This window comes from Hemitrygon akajei, chromosome 9 (genome assembly GCF_048418815.1).
Source record: "Hemitrygon akajei chromosome 9, sHemAka1.3, whole genome shotgun sequence".
NCBI classification, from domain to species: domain Eukaryota; kingdom Metazoa; phylum Chordata; class Chondrichthyes; order Myliobatiformes; family Dasyatidae; genus Hemitrygon; species Hemitrygon akajei.
Window position 1 is genome coordinate 43,710,923 of NC_133132.1, and position 21,909 is coordinate 43,732,831.

At 46.5% G+C, this 21,909-nt stretch overlaps 1 protein-coding gene across 1 annotated transcript in view; it reads right to left on the minus strand.

Annotated features, from left to right (window-relative positions):
• rtn4ip1 (reticulon 4 interacting protein 1) overlaps window positions 1-21,909 on the minus strand; it is a 53,822-nt gene that overhangs the window by 16,116 nt on the left and 15,797 nt on the right. Inside the window, exons 6-8 of the mRNA XM_073055851.1 lie at window positions 15,053-15,189; window positions 9,482-9,665; window positions 1,608-1,700 (exon numbers count right to left, since the gene is read on the minus strand). Coding sequence (XP_072911952.1) covers window positions 1,608-1,700; window positions 9,482-9,665; window positions 15,053-15,189 — 414 coding nt within the window. The remainder of the gene's footprint in view (window positions 1-1,607; window positions 1,701-9,481; window positions 9,666-15,052; window positions 15,190-21,909) is intronic.

The window sequence follows — 21,909 nt, forward strand, 5'->3', positions numbered from 1 at the left end:
AGACTTTCACTCCCGGAATCATTTTCATGAACCTCCTTTGAACCCCCTCCAATGTCAGAACACCCTTTCTTCGATAAGGAGCCCAAAACTGCTCACAATGCTCCAAGTGAGGCCTCTCCAGTGCCTTACCAAGCCTCAGCATTACATCCTTGTTTTTATATTCCAGTCCTCTCGAAACGAATGCTCGCATTCCATTTGCCTTCCTCACCACCGATTCAACTTGCAAATTAACCTTTGGCGAATCCTGCACAAGGACTCCCAAGTATCTTTACACCTTGGATTTTTGAATTTTCCGCCTGTTTGGAAAATAGTCTATGCTTTTGTTCCTTCTACCAAAGTGCATGGCTGTACACTCCCTGACTCCATGTTCCAGCTGCCACTTCTCAGCCCATTCTCCTAATCTGTCTACGTCCTTCTGCTTCTTCAATGCTATCTGCTCCTCCACTTAGCTTCATATCGCCTGCACACTTGGCTACAAAATTGACATATAACGTAAAAAGAAAAGTCTAGCTGGTCCAGTTGAGTGTCGATCGATGGCATTCCCTTAGATACTGATGCAATAGCAATTAAACTTAAGTCAAGGGTAAGTGAATATATTCTCTTGTTCTGTGGATGGTCGTTGCTTGGAGTTTTTGTGGCAGAAACAGTACTTACTACTTATCAGCCCAAGCCTGAGTGCCATCTTGGTCTTGCTACATGTGACATGGACTGTTTTATTGGCTGAGGAGTTGTAACAGGAATTGAATAGTGTACGATCATCAGTAAACATCACAGTGTCTGTACATGATTTTCCTCTGCTTCAGTAACGGGTAGATGTATGCTCCCAATGGAGTCAGAAGGTTCAAGAGTTGGATCTCCAGTCTGCAACTGAAGCACATTTACCAGGCTGAACCAACAGGTGGCAGCATTGCCCAAGACAGCCAGTGGGTGAAGGATTTAAAATACCCATCTTAAATCCTGATGGGGGGAAACAGTGATGGGAGGTGTGGTATAATGTCTCAGTGCCTTAGAAACTCAACTCTCTCAACCAGCAAGGCAATCGTTTCTAATAACATACAATATCCTTTGCAGTAAGCTTAAAGGGATGCAGAAAGAGAGCAGAAATTAAAGCTACACATCAAAATATCACCAGTAGCCTTTACCTTTTGAAAGATGCAAACTGTAGTACAATTTCTTAGCCCTGAAATATGCAAGAAATTCACCTGCAGCCATATGGTAGTAAAGGAACCAGAAAATGCTTTTGTCCTAGAGAGAAGGTTAACCTACTTGACGGTTTTAAAAATTATGACGAGTTAAATGAGAAGATGATGATTTCATTCACAGCAAAACCCAGAGTTGGGGCCCAGAGCAACATCCTCATTACTAATAGATCAAATTAGGAGAAATTTATTTACCCACGAGGTGATGAAATGAGAACTTGGCACCAAAGAGGGTGTTGAGATAAATAACACTGAGGGTAGGTTAGATAAGTACATGGGTTAACGAGGGAGCAGACGGCTGATAGAGAGAGAAAAAGGAAGAAACATCCATTTCAGCAAAGACAATGGATTGGAGGGTGTGCAAAGTTTCTCTAATATTGGGGCTTTGTTTCCTTCATCCAGACTTACCTTTCTCTTCTCTACAAGCTCTGTTATTTTATCCAGAGTTGGGCCACTCGGGGCAAAAAAAGCCCAGCGATAGTGAACACCTTTGCTCAGATGCTACGAGGAAGAAGACAGAAAATGTTATAATGCAGAAGTGACAGAAGACAGAAATGCAGACCCTCAAGTTATCTCCATTAACAATCCTTCTAAATCTCTTAGAGCGGGACGCAATGCCACAATGAACCCATTTAGCTCAGTGTTCACCAAAAAAAAATCTTTTCTCTGCAACTCATCATTTTAAAATTAGCACCCGAGTACTTCAGAGACAGCAGAGTAAAAGTAAGCAAGGCCTCTAATTTACTGAGGATCTGGTTCTGCACTTTCACAGATAAACTGCAGCGACACACGCACACACACAATGCTGGGGTAAGTGGACAGTGGAGCAAGGGAAGGAGGAGGGAACCCAGGGGGAAGTAATAAGCAGGTGAGAAGAAGTGAAAGGTCAGAATGGAAAACAGGGGAAGGGGGTGGGAGTAATTTGTTCATCGGAAAGAGAAATCGATATTCATGCCATCGTGTTGGAGGATGGTCAGACGGAATATAAGGTGTTGCTCCTCCACCCTGAGGGTGGGCAGACAGACGGATATACTTTATTGATCCCGAGGGGAATTGGGTTTCCTTACAAGAGGAGACTACAGTCCAAAATGTCAGAACAGGAATAGGAATTGGAATTAAAACGTTTGTCCACCAGGAAGTCCCACTTGCGGTGGATGGTGCAGGGGTGTTGACAACAACAAATGCCTTTGTAAAGGCATTAATTGGTGAGTATAGATTGTATATCTGCTTGGCTGTTGAAGATCTCTAACATAAATGGAGGGAACCAGTGAATGCAGACCTCAAAATAACTGGTACATTTTCAGATGTTGATGCAAGTTAATTTGTGTGAATGAAAGCAGCTACCACAGCCTACCTTATGAATAATATTTTGGTTACGTGCTTTGCAAATATCTTCCTACGTTCGATGGATTCAGTTTTTGCAGAATGAGGTCCTGCGGGAAGTGCTAAGTAAACTGTGCGACTGGGTGAAGAAACCTCTGGGATACTATCTGTTTCTTCCAGACACACAAGTATTTGTAATGACAAACTACAATATCAGACTCCTTCCATCCTCTGCAGGGACCACTCTCTTAACTCCCTGATCTGCTCATCCCTCCCCACCTACCTCTACCTATCCATTAGCACTTCACCCACCAACGCCCGTCCCTACATCTCCTCCCTTACCAGCAAACAGCACCTCCAGGTGAGACAAAGGTTCCCATGCACATCCTCCAGTCTACTGCATGCTCAACACGGCTTCCTCCACATTGGTGAGAGCAAACACAAACACGGTGACTGCTTTGCCAAGCGTGTTCTCTGTCGGCAACGGGCATCTGGAGCTCTCAGCTTTCACCTCCCTTTCCCATCTCCGATGCCAGAGTGAGGCCCAGTGCACAGCAGAGAAACAACATCTCATAGTCTGCCTGGGCAGTCTGCAACTCAGTTTCAGGTGACTTTTACTCTCATATTCCCCCTCCCCAAACCTCTCTCCTTCTGATCGCTGACATTTTTATTCCCTTAATCATACTCCACTGCCCCCCCCCCCCCCCAGAACCTTTCCTTGACCTATTTATGTCTCCCTCCTGATTCCATCCATCTAACAATGAAACATGCTTTGCCAATAAAGAGAAGTAGGGTCAAGCAGAGCAGCCATTTTGGTGTTGCCATTGAGAGAGTGGGCCAGTGAAGGAGTGGGGAACCGAGGGTTTGGCTAGAGAGGCTTCAGTGAGGAGACACGGTTGAGGAGAAGTTAAGAATTAGGGAAGGTTTTTACTTTGCTGTTAATCCATGACCTTTGTCAGTGTAGATAAAATGGCAGTCAGGTCAGTGGAATGCTTCTCCTACAAGATATAACCATATAACAATTACAGCACGGAAATAGGCCACCTCGGCCCTTCTAGTCCATGCCGACGCTTACACTCACCTAATCCCACTGACCCGCACTCAGCCCATAACCCTCCATTCCTTTCCTGTCCATATACCTATCCCACTTTACTTTAAATGACAATATCGAACCTGCCTCTATCACTTCTACTGGAAGCTCATTCCACACAACCACCACTCTCTGAGTAAAGAAGTTCCCCCTCATGTTACCCCTAAACTTTTGCCCCCTAAGTCTCAACTCATGTCCTATTGTTTGAATCTCCCCTACTCTCAATGGAAAAAGCCTATCCACATCAACTCTATCTATCCCCCCTCATAATTTTAAATACCTCTATCAAGTCCCCCCTCAAAGACCTAACTTGTTCAATCTTTCCCTGTAACTTAGGTGCTGAAACCCAGGTAACATTCTAGTAAATCTCCTCTGTATTCTCTCTATTTTGTTGATATCTTTCCTATAATTCGGTGACCAGAACTGTACAGAATACTCCAAATTTGGCCTCACCAATGCCTTGTACAATTTTAACATTACATCCCAACTCCTATACTCAATGCTCTGATTTATAAAGGCCAGCATACCAAAAGCTTTCTTCACCACCCTACCCACATGAGATTCCACCTTCAGGGAACTATGCACCATCATTCCTAGATCACTCTGCTCTACGATGTGGTAATTCAGGGAATTTCACAGTCTCTCTGATGACCACATTCACAGGAAGTGCAACCAAGCTGCAGCTCCTGACAGGTCGGCAAAAGGAACTGGAGCTGGAGTTGGGTGAGCTCCTCAGCCGGCATTCCCAGGATATCACAAACAAAAGTTCTAGTGAGATGGTCACACCTTGGCTGCAGCAGATACATGGGTCACCACCAGAAGGTGGTGGGAGGGTACTGTGCAGGCAGAGCAGGTTCCCCTGTTGTCGTTCCCCCATCTAACTGGTACAGGCCTGGGGATACTGTGGGGGAGGGAGGGGAATGACCTTTCAGAGAACAGCAGTATCCGGGTCAGTGGCACCATGCCCAGCTTTAGGAGAACAACAGAAGATTGAAGTCAGCAAGAGTGGACTCAATAGTTAGGGGCGCAGATAGGAGTTTTGACGGCAACCATCGAGACTGCAGGATAGTGTATTTGCCTCCCTGGTCCCAGGGTCAAATACGTCTTGCAGTGGGTACGTGACGCTCTGAGAGGGGAAGGCGAGTGGCCAGACGTTGTGGTTCAGTGACATAGCCAGGGGCAGGGGTGCCGTCCTGCAAAGGGGTTTCAGAGAACTAGGTAGAAAGATAAAAAGGTCTGAGGATTACTACCCATGCTACGTGGCGTTCAAGACATGAACAAGGAGTTGATGTAGGAGGGTGGGCTTCAGATTTACGGATTATTGGACTCTCTTCCAGGGCAAGAGCGGAGGAGAAACAAAACCTTCTCTGGGTGGTTTGCCGGTGCTCCTCAGGAGGGGTTGTACTAGAGTGATAGGGGGGTGGGAACCACAGCAGCAGGGAAACAGGTGGCACGACGAGTAAGGGATAGCACGAGCTACCATGGTGAGACTGCTGCCTGAACTGTGTTGATTTCACCGTTGGGAGTATTATGGGTAAGGAGGCTGAACCTAACAGCCAGGATCAGTACGTGGAATGACAACGTTGCTTCCATTTCAGAGACCTGCTTGCGAGAGGGACAGGACTGGCACCTCATCGTTCCTGGGCTTCATTGCTTTAGGGGGATGGGGTTAGAAGAGGCAGAAGGGTTGCACGACTGATGAGGGAGAATCAGCAGGCTACAGCTGCCCATTCACCTCCTCCCTCACCTCCAGGTGAGGCAATACTTCACCTGCAAATCTGTTGGGGTTCTGTATTTTATCCAGTGCTCTCAATGCGGTCACCTCTGCGCGGGTGAGACCCACCGTAAATCAGGGAACCACTTTGTCGAGCACCTCCACTCCAACCGCCAACAGAGTAATTCCCCAATGGCCAACCATTTTAATTCCTATCCCCATTCCCTTTCGATATGTCAAGTCCATGGCCTTCTCTTGTGACACGATGCGGTCACCCTCAGGGTGGAGAAGCAACAGCCCATATTCCAACTGGGTAGTGTCCAACCTGATGGCATGAACATTGATTTCTCCTCCTGTTAAAAAATCTCTCCCTCCCCCTTCCCTCTTCTGTTCCCCAATCTGACCCCTTATCTCTTCTCACTTGGCTATCATCTCTCCCTGGGTCCTCCTTCCTCCTTCCCTTTCTCTCATGGTCCACTCTCCTCTCCTATCAGATTCCTTCCTCTCCAGCCTTTTACCTTTCCCACCCACCTGGCTTCACCTATCACCTCCCAGCTATTCCCTTCTCCTGCCCCTATCATTTTATTCTGGCATCGTTCCCCTTCGTTTCCAATCCTGAAGAAGGGTCTTGAACCAAAACACTGACTGTACTGGAGGACCCATTCACAGAGGCGATTTGGGCAAAGAATAGTTGCAATTACGCTGATGGGATTATACTACTGGCCTTCCAACAGCCACTGAAAAGCAGAGTAACAGAAATGTAGACAGATTCTGAAAAGGCACATAAACAACAAGGTTGTCAGAGAGGGGGAGGATTTAACTTCCCCAGCATTAAACAGGCCTTCCTTAATAAATTTAAGATGGGCTGGAATTTCTTCAGTGCATCCAAGAAGGGCCGTTGAAATGATATGTGGAGAAAAATATTTAGACCTGGTTTTAAGAAATGAGCCAGGCCAGGTGACAGACCTGATAGTGGGTGAACGTTTTGGGAATAGTGACCAAAACTCATTAATCACGAGTAAAGGTCTTGCAGGAAGATACTGAGTTTGGGGATGGAGCATTACAACAGGATAGAACAGAAACTAAGGGGCACTGATTGGGAGCACCTGCTGTTGGACAAGTCCACACCTGACATGTGGAAGTTGTTTAAAGACAAGCAGGTTCAAGTTCAGGATTGGCAAGAACAAGGATGGTAAGGTAAGGGAACCCTGGACAACCCAAGAGGTTCTTAATTTAGTCAGGAAGAAGTATATATAGGTTTAGGAAGCTAAGGTCAGACTGGGCCCTTGTGGAATATAAAGACAGCGGGAAAGTGTGGGATCATGAAATGTCCTTGGTGAGCAGGATCAAGGAGAATCCCAAGGCATTTGATACTTATATTAAGAAAAAGAGAATAACTAAGGAGAGGGTAAGTCCAGTCAAGGATTAAGGAGAGAAATCATGATTGGAATCAGAGCAAGAGGCTAAAGTACCAAATGAGTACTTCCATCTGTATTAACTGAGGAGAAATGGGAGGACAGCAGAAACAGAGTGAGGTTTAGTAACTTGCTGGGACATTTTGAGATCAGGGAGTAGGTAGTGCTGGGCCTTCTGAAAAGCACTGAAGTGGATATGTACCCATGGCCCGATGGCATTTATCCCAGAATATTGAAAGAAGCAAGTGACGAGATTGCCAAGGCTTTGACAAAGATCTTTTGTTGTCTGACTAGCAACGGGCGGGCTCCCAGGGGACTGCAGAGTAGCAAGTGTTGTGCTTTTGTACATGAAAAGAAATAGGGATAATCCAGGGAATAATAGGCCACTGAGCCTCACTTCAGTTGTAGAAAATTGGTAAACTGGCTGATCATTATCATGTGTACCAAGGTCATCTAAAATGTTAGCAAACTATTTATATGAGGTGAAGACCGACTGCATCACAGCCTGCTACGGAAACACCAATGCCCTAGGAAGGAAAAGCCTACAAAAAGCAGTAGATACAGCCTAACCCATCTCAGGTGAAGTCATCCACAGCACTGAGCATACCTACACAAAGCAGTGATGCAGGAAAGCAGCATCCATCATCGAGGACCCCCACCATCTAGGCCATGCTTTCTTCTCTCTGCTGCCATCAGCAAAAAGGTACAGGAGACTCGGGACTCACACCACCAGGTTCAGTAACAGTTATTACCCCCCCAACCAACCATCAGGCTCCTGAACCAGTGAGGATAACTTCACTCACTCCATCACTGAACTGTTCCCACAACCTATGGACTCGTCTTCAAGCACACCTCATCTCACGTTCTCGATATTTATTGCTTAGTTATTTAGTATTTGCATTTTGCTGTCTTGTGCACATTGACTGTATGTGGGGCAGCCTTTCGTGGATTCTCTTGTGTTTCTTGTATTTACTGTGAATACCATAAAAAAAATGAATCTCAGGGTTGTACTGTATATGGTGACTTATATACACTTTGATCATAAATTTAGTTCAAACTTTGGCAAAGTGAAAAACATACAGATTAATTCATTACAATCGTGTAACAGTTACAGAGAAAGTGGAGTGCAGGTAGACAATAGGATGCTTGGTCTTAACGTGGAGATTGTAAGGACAGGAGTCCATCTTACTGTACTAAGGAGCCATTCAATAGTCCTATAACAACGGGATAGAGGCAGTCTTTGAGCCTTGTGGGATGTGCTTTCATGCTTTTGTACCTTCTGCCTGATGGGAGGGGTGAGAAGAGAGTCTGGCTGGAGCGAGTGGGGCTTTGATTATACTGGCTGCTCTACGAGAGGTGCTGACAGGAGTTCATGGGAAGGCTGATTTCCAGAACGTGCTGGGTTGTGTCCTGCAGTCACAGACAGAGTGACTCGTATCAAGCTGAGATGCATCCGGATAGGGAAGCTATTGGACAGGAAGCTGGGGGATAACATGTATGCTCACTTGAAAAGGCATCAACTACTTAGAGAAAGTTAGCCTAACTTTGTGCAGGCAGGTCATACCTTACAAACTTAAGCAAGTTTTTTTTTGAGGTGGTGACAAAGGAGCTTCATTAGGTTAGTGTAAGAGTACGGAAATCAAGCTGCAATTTTCTAAAACTTCAGTCAGACCTCACTTGTTTGTGTGCAGCTCTGGTTGCCGTAAAATAGGAAGAATGTGGAAAGTGTGCAGAAGAATTTTACCAGGGTGCTGCCTAGATAGAAGATACATGTTATAACCAGGCGGCACAGGCTCACTGGGCCAGAAGGGACTAGGTATTACCGGACAGTATCTCTGAAATGAACAAACGACAGCCACCAGGTGGCAGAGCTGCTCCAGCTGACACCTCACACACTCCCCGTGTGACGGCGTGGTCTTCCCACGTCCCAAACACATCTGCAATGGTAGGCTGTGGGAATTTGTGCAAATGGCAGGAACCTGGAGGAAGCTGATGAAAATGCGGGGTAAGTAAAAGGGTATGAGTGTAGATTAGTGCAATCAGGAGTGGATTTGGTAGAACAGAGGACCTGCTTCCGTGCTGTATGACTCTATAATACTAAGTAAGCCTCTGCCTATCCAATCTGGATTGGACTTACAACCTCACCACACAGTAGAGCCTGCCATTCAAGAGTTAAGTGAGGAACAGAGCAAATCACAGCATGCATTGTAAATATCTGCTTTACATAGACTGGAGTGGCTGTGCAGTCTCGCTGTCTTGGACAATGACAACAAAGTTCTGTTCTATTCTCTTCTACGTGCATACTACCAAATTGCTTATAGTGCTGCTGGGGTCCAAAGCAGATGCGGCGTTCAACGAACCAGGTTGGTCCGCTTAAGGCCTCTGCTTTCTCAGCCCGCTGAGGAGCACTGCTCTACAGTACGCATCCCTATTCTGACCTTACGTATCGGTGGGCTGCTGATGCTGGAGGTTTTGCTGGAACAGAAGCGACCCAAACCCTCTCCCTGAAGGCAGATCTAATTCCACCGCCATCATCCATTCCGCTGCTGCCACTTTAGCATTTCCCTCTGCACAGCTTCAGACCGCGTGTGGCTTACATCAGCGCGGCATCTCAGAAAGCACCTTACAGCCAACCAAGTGCTTTAGAAACGTGGTCGCAGTTGCAGGAAGTATTGGAGAGCCAGAACATATTTTGTGCCCGTGCCCGTACAGTGAGACGTATTTCCGAAAATAATTTTACCTTTAGGACCTTGCTGCCTATGGTGGCCCCCGAGCGAAACATTCCATCAGTGACTCCAAGTCGATCCATATTGAGCATTAATGGCGTCACCAGTGTTACGTATGTAGCCCCTGACCATGGCTTCAGCAGGTTCAGTGCCCACTGCTCTGTCTGTCCACCCAGATTATCCAAGATAAAGTCAAACCTGGACAAGAGACACATGGTTGTGATAATCCTGGGGAAACACATCTGTAAATTCCCACTGAAAGCAACAGAAGGAGGGATCGAAGGAGTGGAGAGGGTTGCTACTCACATCCTATATAAAATGGGACTTGGATCTGTACCTTCAAATTATGCTAGGAGCCAATGCCAAAAGATCTCCCAAAAGAGGGACATTTTGTAGAAGAGAGACTCACTGGCCATTGCTGCAGACCTCCTGACTGAAGAGGATGGAGAAATTAAACTGAGGAAAGCTCAAGGGGATTGAATTAGTGAAACAGTGATAACAATGCTGCCGGAGATTCCAGACACAAGAGGTTCTGCAGACGCTGCAAATCAAAGCAACACACACACAATGCTGGAGGAGCTCAGCAGGCCAGGCAACATCTACGGAATTTACAATAACTGTAGAAGGCATCTGATAGGAGAGGAGAGTGGACCACAGGAGAAAGGGGAGGAGGGTCAGCAGGGGGAGGTGAGAAGAGATAAGTGGCCAGAGTGGGAACAGAAGGGAGAAATGGAGGGGAAAAAATTACTGGAAGAAGAAATCGATGTACATGCCATCAGGTTGGAGGCTACCCAGACGGAATATGAGCTGTTGTTCTTCCACCCTGAGAGTGGCCAGCTCTTCTTTCCTTGCTCTCTATTTTGGAGATGCCCATGAATTTCAGGACACATTCTTGAACTCGGGAACTCCTGTGTCTGATGCAGGCACATCCTCTGATTTAGATGAAGGGATTAAAAGTAACATTAGCAAATTTGCTGATGACACAAAGCTGGGTGGCAGTGTGAAATGTCAGGAGGATGTTATGAGAATGCAGGGTGACTTGGACAGGTTGGGTGAGTGGGCAAATGTATGGCAGATGCAGTTTAATGTGGATAAATGTGAGGTTATCCACTTTGGTGGCAAGAACAGGAAGGCAGATTACTATCTAAATGGAGTCAAGTTAGGAAAAGGGGAAGTACAACGAGATCTAGGTGTTCTTGTACATCAGTCAATGAAAGCAAGCATGCAGGTACAGTAGGCACTGAAGAAAGCTAATGGCATGCTGGCTTTTATAACAAGAGGAATTGAGTATAGGAGTAAAGAGGTCCTTCTGCAGCTGTACAGGGCCCTGGTGAGACCCCACCTGGAGTATTGTGTGAAGTTTTGGTCTCCAAATTTGAGGAAGGACATTCTTGCTATTGAGGGAGTACAGCGTAGGTTCACAAGGTTAATTCCCGGAATGGCGGGACTGTCATATGTTGAAAGATTGGAGCGACTGGCCTTGTATACACTGGAATTTAGAAGGATGAGAGGGGATCTGATTGAAACATATAAGATTATTAAGGGATTGGACACGCTGGAGGCAGGAAGCATGTTCCCGCTGATGGGCGAGTCCAGAACTAGAGGCCACAGTTTAAGAATAAGGGGTAGGCCATTTAGAACAGAGACGCGGAAAAACTTTTTCACCCAGAGAGTGGTGGATATGTGGAATGCTCTGCCCCAGAAGGCAGTGGAGGCCAAGTCTCTGGATGCATGCAAGAGAGAGTTAGATAGAGCTCCGATAGATAGTGGGGGTCAAGGGATATGGGGAGAGGGCAGGAACGGGGTACTGATTGTGTATGATCAGCCGTGATCACAGTGAATGGCGGTGCTGGCTAGAAGGGCCGAATGGCCTACTCCTACACCTACTGTCTATTGGCCTCATCGTGGCAGAAGAGGAGGCCACAGATCAACACGTCGGAACGGGAACAGGAAAAGGAAGTGAAATGTTTGGCTGCCAGGAAGTTCTGCTTTTGGCAGGTGCAGCTCAGCAAAGCGATTCCCTAAACGCCTCACCAACAGGAGGCTGCACTGGGAGCACCGGATACAATAAGACAACCCCGGCAGATCTGGCATACCTGGAAGGACAGTTTGGGACTCTGAACGGAGGTGAGGGAGGAGGTAAATGGGCAAGTGTAGCGCTTTGGCCATTTGCAGGGTAAGTACTGGACACAGTAATTACGGAGGGAGCAAACCCTACAGAGAGCAGGGAATCGGGTGGGAGGTAAAGATGCGTTTGGTGGTAGGATCCCTTTGGAGATGGTGGAAGTTGCAGAGAATGGTGTGCTGGATGCGGAAGCTCGTGGGTTGATAGATTAGGACAAGAGGAACTCCATCCCTGTTGAGGCAGTGGGAAGATGGGGTGAGTGTGGACGTACAGGAAACGGAGGAGACGGGTGAGGGCAGCATTACAGAGATAGTGAGAAGTGAAAATAAGGTAAAGAATTTTGAGTTCTTGGCATCGCTTAACCAGGGTTAGTGCAGCTGAGCAGGTACAGAGCCGATGGGTGAAAGGGGCTTGAAGTGAGATAACACATTGCAGCTGACCTTAAATTTCCAGAGAGTGAAATAAGGGTCATTGGCCAGAAATGTTGTAATAATCGAGTCTGGAGGGGTTTCACCGGCAGATGAGCTGAGGGCGAGGCAGGCTCAGATAATCGAAAAGACTACCAAATGATGGCACTGATAGAAGTTCCAAAACCTAACTCTAGTGATGCAATGGCTACGGACGGTGCATTTCAGTTCTACGCTGCCAGCACGGGTCCTGGCCACTCTACATCTCTTTATCGCCTAGCGTGACACTTCGCAGCGCCACCTGCATGATTGGGGGTTCAATTCCCACCACCGTCTGTAAAGAGTTTGGAAGTTGGCCCCGTGACCACATGGGTGTCCTCCAGGGGCTCATGTTTCCTCCCACAGTCCAAAGACATACGAGTTAGGGTTTGTAACTTGTGGGCATACTACATTGAGGAATACAGCACACCTACACCTGTGGGCTGCCCTCTGTACATTCTCCATGCAAACAACACATTTCACTGTATGTTTCAATATACATCTGATAAATAAAGCTAATCTTTAATCTGCCAAGAGAGGAACGGTTTACTCTGGTCACTGGTTAACTCATGACATGCACAGGAGGGGTGAAAACATATTGTCTGCCCTTCTTTCTTCAAAGGAGCAAACCTACATCTTCAAAATCTGCAACCTGAACTGACAGCCTTAACATAAAAAGCTATGTTCATAGGAGCACAAGGCGTACATTCACCTTTTGGTGGAAAAACAATGAGATCTAGGGATAGAAAATCGAATCTCTGCACGTAAATAAATTCCAATCATCAATACCATTCTCATGCCAGTACAAAATATTATCAACAAAACCCTAACTTGTTGGACAAGCTGCTGCAGTAACCCAGTGAGTCGAGCTGCATCTGTGAGAGGAAGGAATCGTAGGCACTTCCAGTCTGATACAGGGTTTCGACCCAAAAAAAAATCAACATTTCCTCCCCCCACCAGCCCCCGCAGCAGACTGTTTGTTGCTCTAGATTCCAGTATCTCTAATCTCTTGCGTCTTCTTGTCAGAAATTGTCAAGAGTAGCTCACTCTGCTGCTCTCCACCACAGCTACCTGGCACCTGTGCGTACTCCAGCACTAACCCTTCCATAGAACATTACAGCACAGAAACAGGCCTTTTGGCCCTTCTTGGCTGTGCCGAACCATTTTTCTGCCTAGTCCCACTGACTTGCACCTGGACCATATCCCTCCATACCTCTTTCATCCATATACCTGTCAAAGGTTTTCTTAAATGTTAAAAGTGAGCCCGCATTCACCACTTCATCTGGCAGCTCATTCCACACTCCCACCACTCTTTGCGTGAAGAAGCCCCCCCAATGTTCCCTTTAAACTTTTCCCACTTCACCCATGACCTCTGGGTTTTTTTCCTCCCCTGGCATCAGTGGAAAAAGCCTGCTTGCATTCACCGTCTATACCCATCATAATTTTATATACCTCTATCAAATCACCCCTCATTCTTCTACGCTCCAGGGAATAAAGTCCTAACCTATTCAACCTTTCTCTGTAACTCAGTTTCTCAAGTCCCGGCAACATCCTTGTAAACCTTCTCTGCACTCTTTCAACCTTATTAATATCCTTCCTGTAATTTGGTGACCAAAACTGCACACAATACTCCAAATTCGGCCTCACCAATGTCTTATACAACCTCACCATTACATTCCAACTCTTATACTGAATATTTTGATTTACAAAGGCCAATGTACCAAAAGCTTTCTTTATGACCCTATCTACTTGTGATGTCACTTGTAGGGAATTATGTATCTGTACTCCCAGATCCCTCTGTTCTACTGCCTTGGGAAGGAAGATAAACGTTCACGCACCTCAGTTAGTATCGCTGGCAGCCTCTGCAAAGAACGTGGCATAGTGAGGGAACGATGCAGAAATACTACCCTCAGCTCAGATTAAACTCCGTCAAGCACCAAACGCCTGTTGTGTACAACGGACACCAGCTGGTAGGGTATACAGACAAAGAGCAAGGGTTGCCTGCTTCCAAAGATGCCTCAGAAGAGAATGCAAAAAATGGCTCAGACTTTGATGGTATAACTTCTTCCAGCTCCCAAAGTTAGCAACAGTGGTACACTAGTTCACAAGAACCTCCAGGAAGACCACTACCTTGTCGTGGTTTGGGGACATGCATGCCTTAACGACCCAGAGAGCTAAGTTGGCTGGAGTCAGGGCTTTAAGCTTTGGCTCTTGGTAGGGTCACCCATGCCAATCAGGTCAAAGGTTAGAGGCCAAACTAGGAGTTGTCCACCAGTCGTCCAGGTTCGGGGGTTCGGCTCAGGGCTAACAACCCTGACTGGTCAAACAAAATTATTAGAGAAACACCAGCGAAGAATCCTCCTGCATCTGAGTGCAACAGTATTCCTGAACCCCCACCCAGGATTTGCGTGACTGAGAGTGGTGAGAACCGAGAGGAAGCTACTGACGTGATGAGGGAAGCCCTGAACACGGTCAGAGCTGGAGGACCTTCATCGCTGCCCTAAACGCGAGTGGCGTAATGGGCAACAGAAGAGCTTCACAAGAAGTTCCTTGTTGTGGGTAGAATGGACAAGATGAAAAAAGAACGCCTAAACTAAACCAAATACGTGGCACAGTCCCCAAAAAGGTGATGTCACATCCCTCAGCACTCTATCCTTCCCCAAACCACACATTTCCAAAGTTCCCGCACTGCACCGCATCTTCTGCGGTGGTTTCCAGCAACGCTCATTGAGATACGTGTTCGTTTAACTCCCTTCCCAAGGAAGGGTTAATGGTGGAGCGTGGGCAGTGGAGAACGGCAGCAGAGTGAGCTAGGAGAAACAAGGAACTGCAGAAGGCACCAACAGGATTCTCCAGGACAACTCCAACCTGCGCGTTCACTTCAGACATGGAGTTAAGGGTTAGAGGCTCTGCCCCTGCCACGGTGTGGAGTGCTGAGTGTACCCACCAAAGAGTCAACCGCGCAGGTCAGCAGAACGTTTCCAATTTCATGATTACGACAGCAAATCACTTACAGTTCCAGGTCCTTGAGCTGCTCCTCCACACTCCGAGCTCTATAGTCAACGATGTGATCGGCACCCAAATCTTTTAAGAGTGAGAAAGCATCTGCTGAGCAGGTAGTGGTCACATGGGCTCCCCAGGCTTTCAAAAGCTATACAGGAGGAAAATTCCAGAGGAAATGATGCACATGGCCACCATATACTGTATACAGAGTCTCATCACTGGTTTGATTAGGCAAACAATTTTCTATCAATGAGTCCAAAAGTACTTCAATTTAAGGAGCTGTGATGTACCCATCACTGTAATTTAATCTAACACATTCACTGCGGAAGGAGGGGAAAGGTGGGGTTTGCAGTTTAAAGTAATTCAGTGGAACAATTACCATCCAGTGCTGGAGGCATCATTTCCTCCCAAATGTTTAAATAAGGCCATGTAGTTAAATGTAGTTAGGAGTTTGAATGAACAATCATTGAACCGTTTGGAAAATGCCTGTAAAGGATGTTGGAAGGATATTCAAAACAGAACGATAAAAATAGCTGGAAGAATATTACAGGGCAACGAGGAAAGAAGAAGAGCCAAAAGGTAAAAGTTGAAATATCTATTTTCCCCCACACGTACAAGTACACATATGCGCAGGTGCAACAAAAAAATCTGCGTACAGCATCAAAAGCATTACATCACGGGAGCCCAGGAGTCACGGGAAAATCATAATTAAACATTAATTAGACAAAATTATATGAGAAAGAACAGAATTAGAACAAAGACAATGAACGATTACAGTGCAAAATAGTCATGCTGTCGTTATACTGAAGTAGTGAATCGGGCTGCGCAGGTTGGTTCAGTAACCGAAGCTTAAACCCAGGGCAGAGTGGGATTTCAAGCTTCTGGTCCTCCTAACGTTAGCTGCAAAAATACAGCGTGGCAAAGATTGATGGGGATCTGGGATTAATCAGTGGCGGTATGGACACTGACTGACATTGACACAAAGGGCATCTTCAGCACTAGACGATTCAAACAGAGGATGAATTAAAGTCTAAACCATATATGCGTTCCGTACACACTCTTTCAGCCAATGAGCTGTACGTCGACAGTGACCAGTCTGAGCCGTGCATCAACGTTTCCCAGTCACAATGCAAAGTCCCCCAACCTGAAGCAAGTGACAGATGTAAATAAATAAATAAAGATAACTGAGGATGGGACCAAGGAGGCCCTTAATGGGGCTGAAGAATATATGGAAGGAATCTTGGAGCTCAGGGTTTACACTGTTAAGGCATCACAGCTAGGAAAACAGTCTAGGGACAGGCAATACACCAGATATGACAAACAAATAATGTTTTATGAAGTACCAGTCCTGCCTGTTTTCTCTGACTGAACAGACAGTAAAGCACAGCTCGAATAGTAAGTGAGGCTGAATGAAATAATATTACCACAAATATAACAATCACATGATAGCAAACAAAAGGCATGAAATGGTGAGAAAACCAAAGCAGGACTCGCAGAAAATAGCTCCAATTAAACTAAATTAAAATCAGTTTATGCAACATTAAGTAATGACAACACGTTTCGTTTGAGTGGATTATATATGATAAATAATCATTAGGCAGGTTCATTTCCATTTCACCAGCCAAGGTTGCTACTCATTAATTTTCTACGGCTTGACACCAGGGACTATTAATGAGTTCTGCATCAATACTGAGAAAAACATGAAGCTGTTCCAACCCCAGATGGTCAGTTGCATTGAAAGATCAAAACACAGAGGAGTCAGGGGAATAGAAGTGATTTTGATCCAAACAAAACTAATTAGCTCGAGAAACAGCACAAAAATAATGTTTTTGTTCCATTCTAACTTCGCTACTATATTAAATTTACGACGTGCCTTCAACACGGATAACCATGAAATATTTTTACACAATATTTGGGCATCAGTGAAGCTAAAAGTCCAGAAGGACCTTTTCACCTTTGACATTTGAACTGAGTGAGGACCTGCTTTACTGAAGCAAAATCAAAAAGGGAGACTGAATGTGGCAGAAGTAAGGACGGTGTGAGGGAGGGGAGGTTAATAAAGGCAAAGAAAATGAGAGATACTGCACTTAGATCAGGGAAGCATTAAAATAGTCTGTTATGATATGAGCATGTTCAAAGGAAAAGATGTGGGAAAACAAAAATAAAACAAAATGGTCCAAGTTGAGAGAAAGAGGAAGGGAAGACGAAAGGTAAAATGCAATTATTATGGCTGGAAGACAGAAAGTACGGTGAGGGATATAATCAGGGTACACTGCAGGAAACCTTTCTCCAATATCAGAGGTAGACGAAACTAGAAAGGTAAGGGGCAAAAGATTTAGAGGGAATATGAAAAAGACTTCACATTATATGCCTAAGATTTGTATGATGGAATTGATGGCTTTGTGGCCATGTTTGTGGACTATACAAGGATAGGTTTTTTTCAAATATATAAAAAGTAAAAGAGAGGCGAGAATAGACATTGAACTGCTGGAAAGTAATGCTGGAGTAATGGGGGACAAGGTTCACTCCAGGTTCTGAAAGAAATAGCTGAAGAGACGGTGGAGGCATTAATAATGATCTTTCAAGAATCAATAAATTCTAGCATGGTCCCGGAGGACTGTTAATTGCAAGTGTCACTCCCCACTCTTCAAGAATGGAGGGAGACAGAAGAAAGGAAATTATAGGCCAGTTAGCCTGACCTCTGTTGTTGGGAAGATGTTGGAGTTGATTGTTATGGATGTGGTTTCAAGGTACTTGGAGACACATGATAAATTAGGCAAAGTCAGCATGGGAAGGGAAAATATTGCCTGACAAATCTATTGAAATTCTTTGAGGAAATAACAAGCAGAATAGACAAAGGAAAACCGGTGGATGTTGTGTACTTGGATTTTAACAAGGAGCCGCACATGAAGCTACTTAACAAGCTACAAGCCCATGGTATTACAGGAAAGATTCTAGCAATGGCTGATTGGCAGGAGACAAAGAGTTGGAATAAAGGGAGCCTTTTCTGATTAGCTAATGGTGACTAGTGTTGTGCTTGCTCCGTGAGTCAGTGTTGGGATCATTTCTTTTTATGTTGTACGTCAATAATTTGGACGATGGAATTGATGGTTTTACTGCCAATTTTGCAGATGATACGTAGAACGGTGGAGGAACAGGAAGTTTTGAGGAAATAGGGAGGCTGCAGAAGAACTTAGACAGATCAGGAGAATGGGCAAAGAAGTGACAGATGGAATACAGTGTCGGGAAGTATATGGTCATGCACTTTGGTAGAAGCACAGATATGATGCTGAGACTTTATAAAGCACTGGTGAGGCCTCACTTGGAGTACGTGAGCAGTTTTGGGCACCTTATTTGACGGTGAAGAGGGCTCAGAGGGGGATCCACAAGGATGATTCCGGGAATGAAAGGGTTATCATACGAGGAGCAATTGGTGGCGCTGGGCATTTACTGACTGGACCTTAGAAGAATAAAGTGGATCTCATTGAAGCCTATCAAATGTTGAAAGGCCTAGATAGAGTGGATGTGGAAAGTGTGTCTCCTATGGTGGGGGAGTTTAGGACTGGAGGACTTAGCCTCAGAATGGAGGGATGTCCATTTAGAATGGAGATGAGGAGGAATTTCTTTAGCCAGAGAGTGATGAATCTGTGGAATTCGTTGCCACGGGGCAGCTGTGGAGGCCAGGTGATTGGGTGTATTTAAGGTGGAGGTTGATAGGTTCTTGATTAGTCAGGTTGTGAAAGGCTACAGAGAGGAGGCAAAAGAATGGGTTTAGAGGGAAATGGATCAGCCACGATCAAATGGCGGAGCAAACTCAAAGAGCCAAATGGCCTAATTTTGCTCTTATATCTTATAGACTCAACAGTACCTGGCACGCAGTGCTTGAGAGAGTGGTTTAAACTGAGTCGCTGACAGCATTTCCAGTCAGCAAGTCATACAGCATGGAAACGGAGCCTTCAGCACAATCAAGATGATTATCTGAGCCAATCCCATCTGCATGTATCTGGACCATATTGCTTTCAATCATTCTTATCGCTATACGTGTGCAAATTTTTTTTATAAAACAGTGTAAGTGTTCATGCCTATACCACTTTCTCTGGCAACTCGTTTCATTTATCCACCATTGTCTGAGAGAAAGCGTACCCCTCAAGTCCTCTTTGAATCAAAATTCGAAGTACAGTTATTATCAAAGTATGTGCATTATATTATATACAACCTTGAGATTCATCTTCTATGAACAAAGAAACAAAAGCAAATTCATTAAGAAACAAAGACAGTAGAAACACATGTTGTGTGATAAAAAGAATAAGTCACGCGAATAATAAAAGAGTAAACAAATAACAGAGAGAGCGTGAACGACAGGGTCTGTGAAAGTGAGCTCACAGCCACGGAGCCAGTTCGGAGTTCGGTCAGTCCGGAGCCGAGGGCCGCAGGTCACAGCCACGGAGCCAGTTCGGAGTTCGGTCAGTCCAGAGCCAAGGGTCGCAGGTCACAGCCACGGAGCCAGTTCGGAGTTCAGTCAGTCCAGAGCCGAGGGCCGCAGGTCACAGCCACGGAGCCAGTTCGGAGTTCAGTCAGTCCGGAGCCGAGGACCGCAGGTCACAGCCACGGAGCCAGTTCGGAGTTCAGTCAGTCCGGAGCCGAAGGCCGCAGGTCACAGTCACGGAGCCAGTTCGGAGTTCAGTCAGTCCGGAGCCGAGGGCCGCAGGTCACAGCCACGGAGCCAGTTCGGAGTTCAGTCAGTCCGGAGCCGAGGGCCGCAGGTCACAGCCACGGAGCCAGTTCGGAGTTCGGTCAGTCCGGAGCCGAGGACCGCAGGTCACAGCCACGGAGCCAGTTCGGAGTTCGGTCAGTCCGGAGCCGAGGGCCGCAGGTCACAGCCACGGAGCCAGTTCGGAGTTCGGTCAGTCCGGAGCCGAGGGCCGCAGGTCACAGCCACGGAGCCAGTTCGGAGTTCGGTCAGTCCGGAGCCGAGGGCCGCAGGTCACAGCCACGGAGCCAGTTCGGAGTTCGGTCAGTCCGGAGCCGAGGGCCGCAGGTCACAGCCACGGAGCCAGTTCGGAGTTCGGTCAGTCCGGAGCCGAGGGCCGCAGGTCACAGCCACGGAGCCAGTTCGGAGTTCGGTCAGTCCGGAGCCGAGGGCCGCAGGTCACAGCCACGGAGCCAGTTCGGAGTTCAGTCAGTCCGGAGCCGAGGGCCGCAGGTCACAGCCACGGAGCCAGTTCGGAGTTCAGTCAGTCCGGAGCCGAGGGCCGCAGGTCACAGTCACGGAGCCAGTTCGGAGTTCAGTCAGTCCGGAGCCGAGGGCCGCAGGTCACAGCCACGGAGCCAGTTCAATGCTGAGGTGAGTGAAGCCCCTCCAGGAGCCTGACACCTGCAGGCCACGGCTATAGAGCCAGTTTAGCACTGAGGCAAGTAAACCTCACGCAGCTTTCGGCTGACTTTTGCCCTCTACTCTGATGCTTCGATCTTTCTCATCTGGCTCAGCACTCAAATCGGCCAAACATTTTTCACTCTCTCTAGCCCAGGCCCACCGGTTCGACCAAGCCCCAAGTCTGCTCCAGCAATAGCCGCCGTAGCCATGCCTCCATTTGCCAGAGTCCGGTTTGCCAAACCCTTCAGGATACCGCAAACACCAGCTCGGGCAGACTGCTCAAAAGCACGTCTCCCTTCGGGAAATTACAGCCTACAGATTGCAGTGTTCATACTCCAGAAAACGTGTCATTAATAGTTTTGTTTGCTGCCTGTAAAACATCATGCGTCTCACAATTATCAGCGCAATTGTTCCTCTCATCTTAAATCTGTGTACTCTGACTTTACACTACCCTGCAGAAAACAAATGTGCCCATCCCACCTTACAGTATGCCCCTTATGAGTTTATAAACCCCTATCGGCTCACTCCTCAACCTCCTTTGCTCCAGCCTATCCAGTTTCTCCTCATAACTCTAGTTCGAGTACCAGCAACGAGCTTATGAATCTTTTCTGCACCCTCTCTAGCTTAATCAAGTCCTTCCTTCAGCTGGGCAACCACAACTGCATACAACACTCCAAGTGTGGTCTTGCCAGCAACTTATAAAGCTGCTAGACAGATGTCCCAGCTGCTGTACTCAGTGTCCTGGCCAATGAAGGCAAACATGCCAAACAGACTCATTATCACTTTGCCTACCTGTGTTGCCACTTTCAGGAAATTTGGAGTTGTATCGCTAAGTATCTTTGTTCTACAGTACTCTCCAGGGCCCCTGTCCTGGTTTAACTTCCCAAAATGCAACACTTCGCACCTGTCTGAGTCATATTTCATCTGCCATTACTGTGCCCATTTTCCCAGTTGAGCTAAATCTTGTTGTAGTCTTAGGTAACCATCTTCACTGTCCACACACCGCCAATGTTGGTGTCATCTGCAAACTTACACATCTTGTCAACTACATTCTCAGCCAAATTGCTAAGACAGGTGACAAACAACCAGGGACACAGCACCAAAATTTACAACACAGGTCACAGGCTTTGAATCTGAAAAACATGCCTCCACTGTTACCATCTGAGCTGCCGCGAAGACAACTTTGCAACCAAAGGACCACATGTGATGTAACCTTCTGAACGAGTCTCCCAGGTGGGACACGGTCAAAGGCCTCGCTAAAGTCCACATAAGCAACCCCTAAAACCATGACCTCATCAATCTTCTTGTCACCTCTTGAAAAAACTCAGTGAAATTCATGAGCCATGATCACTCACGTTTAAGAAGTGTCTCCGGGAGCTCTGGAATTGCTTTGACATAGAAAGTAATCAATCTAGTGCTAGGAGAGGAGATTGATAAGGTTTGGACGAGTTGGGTTGAATGGCGTGTTACCATGCTGTATGATTAAATGATTCA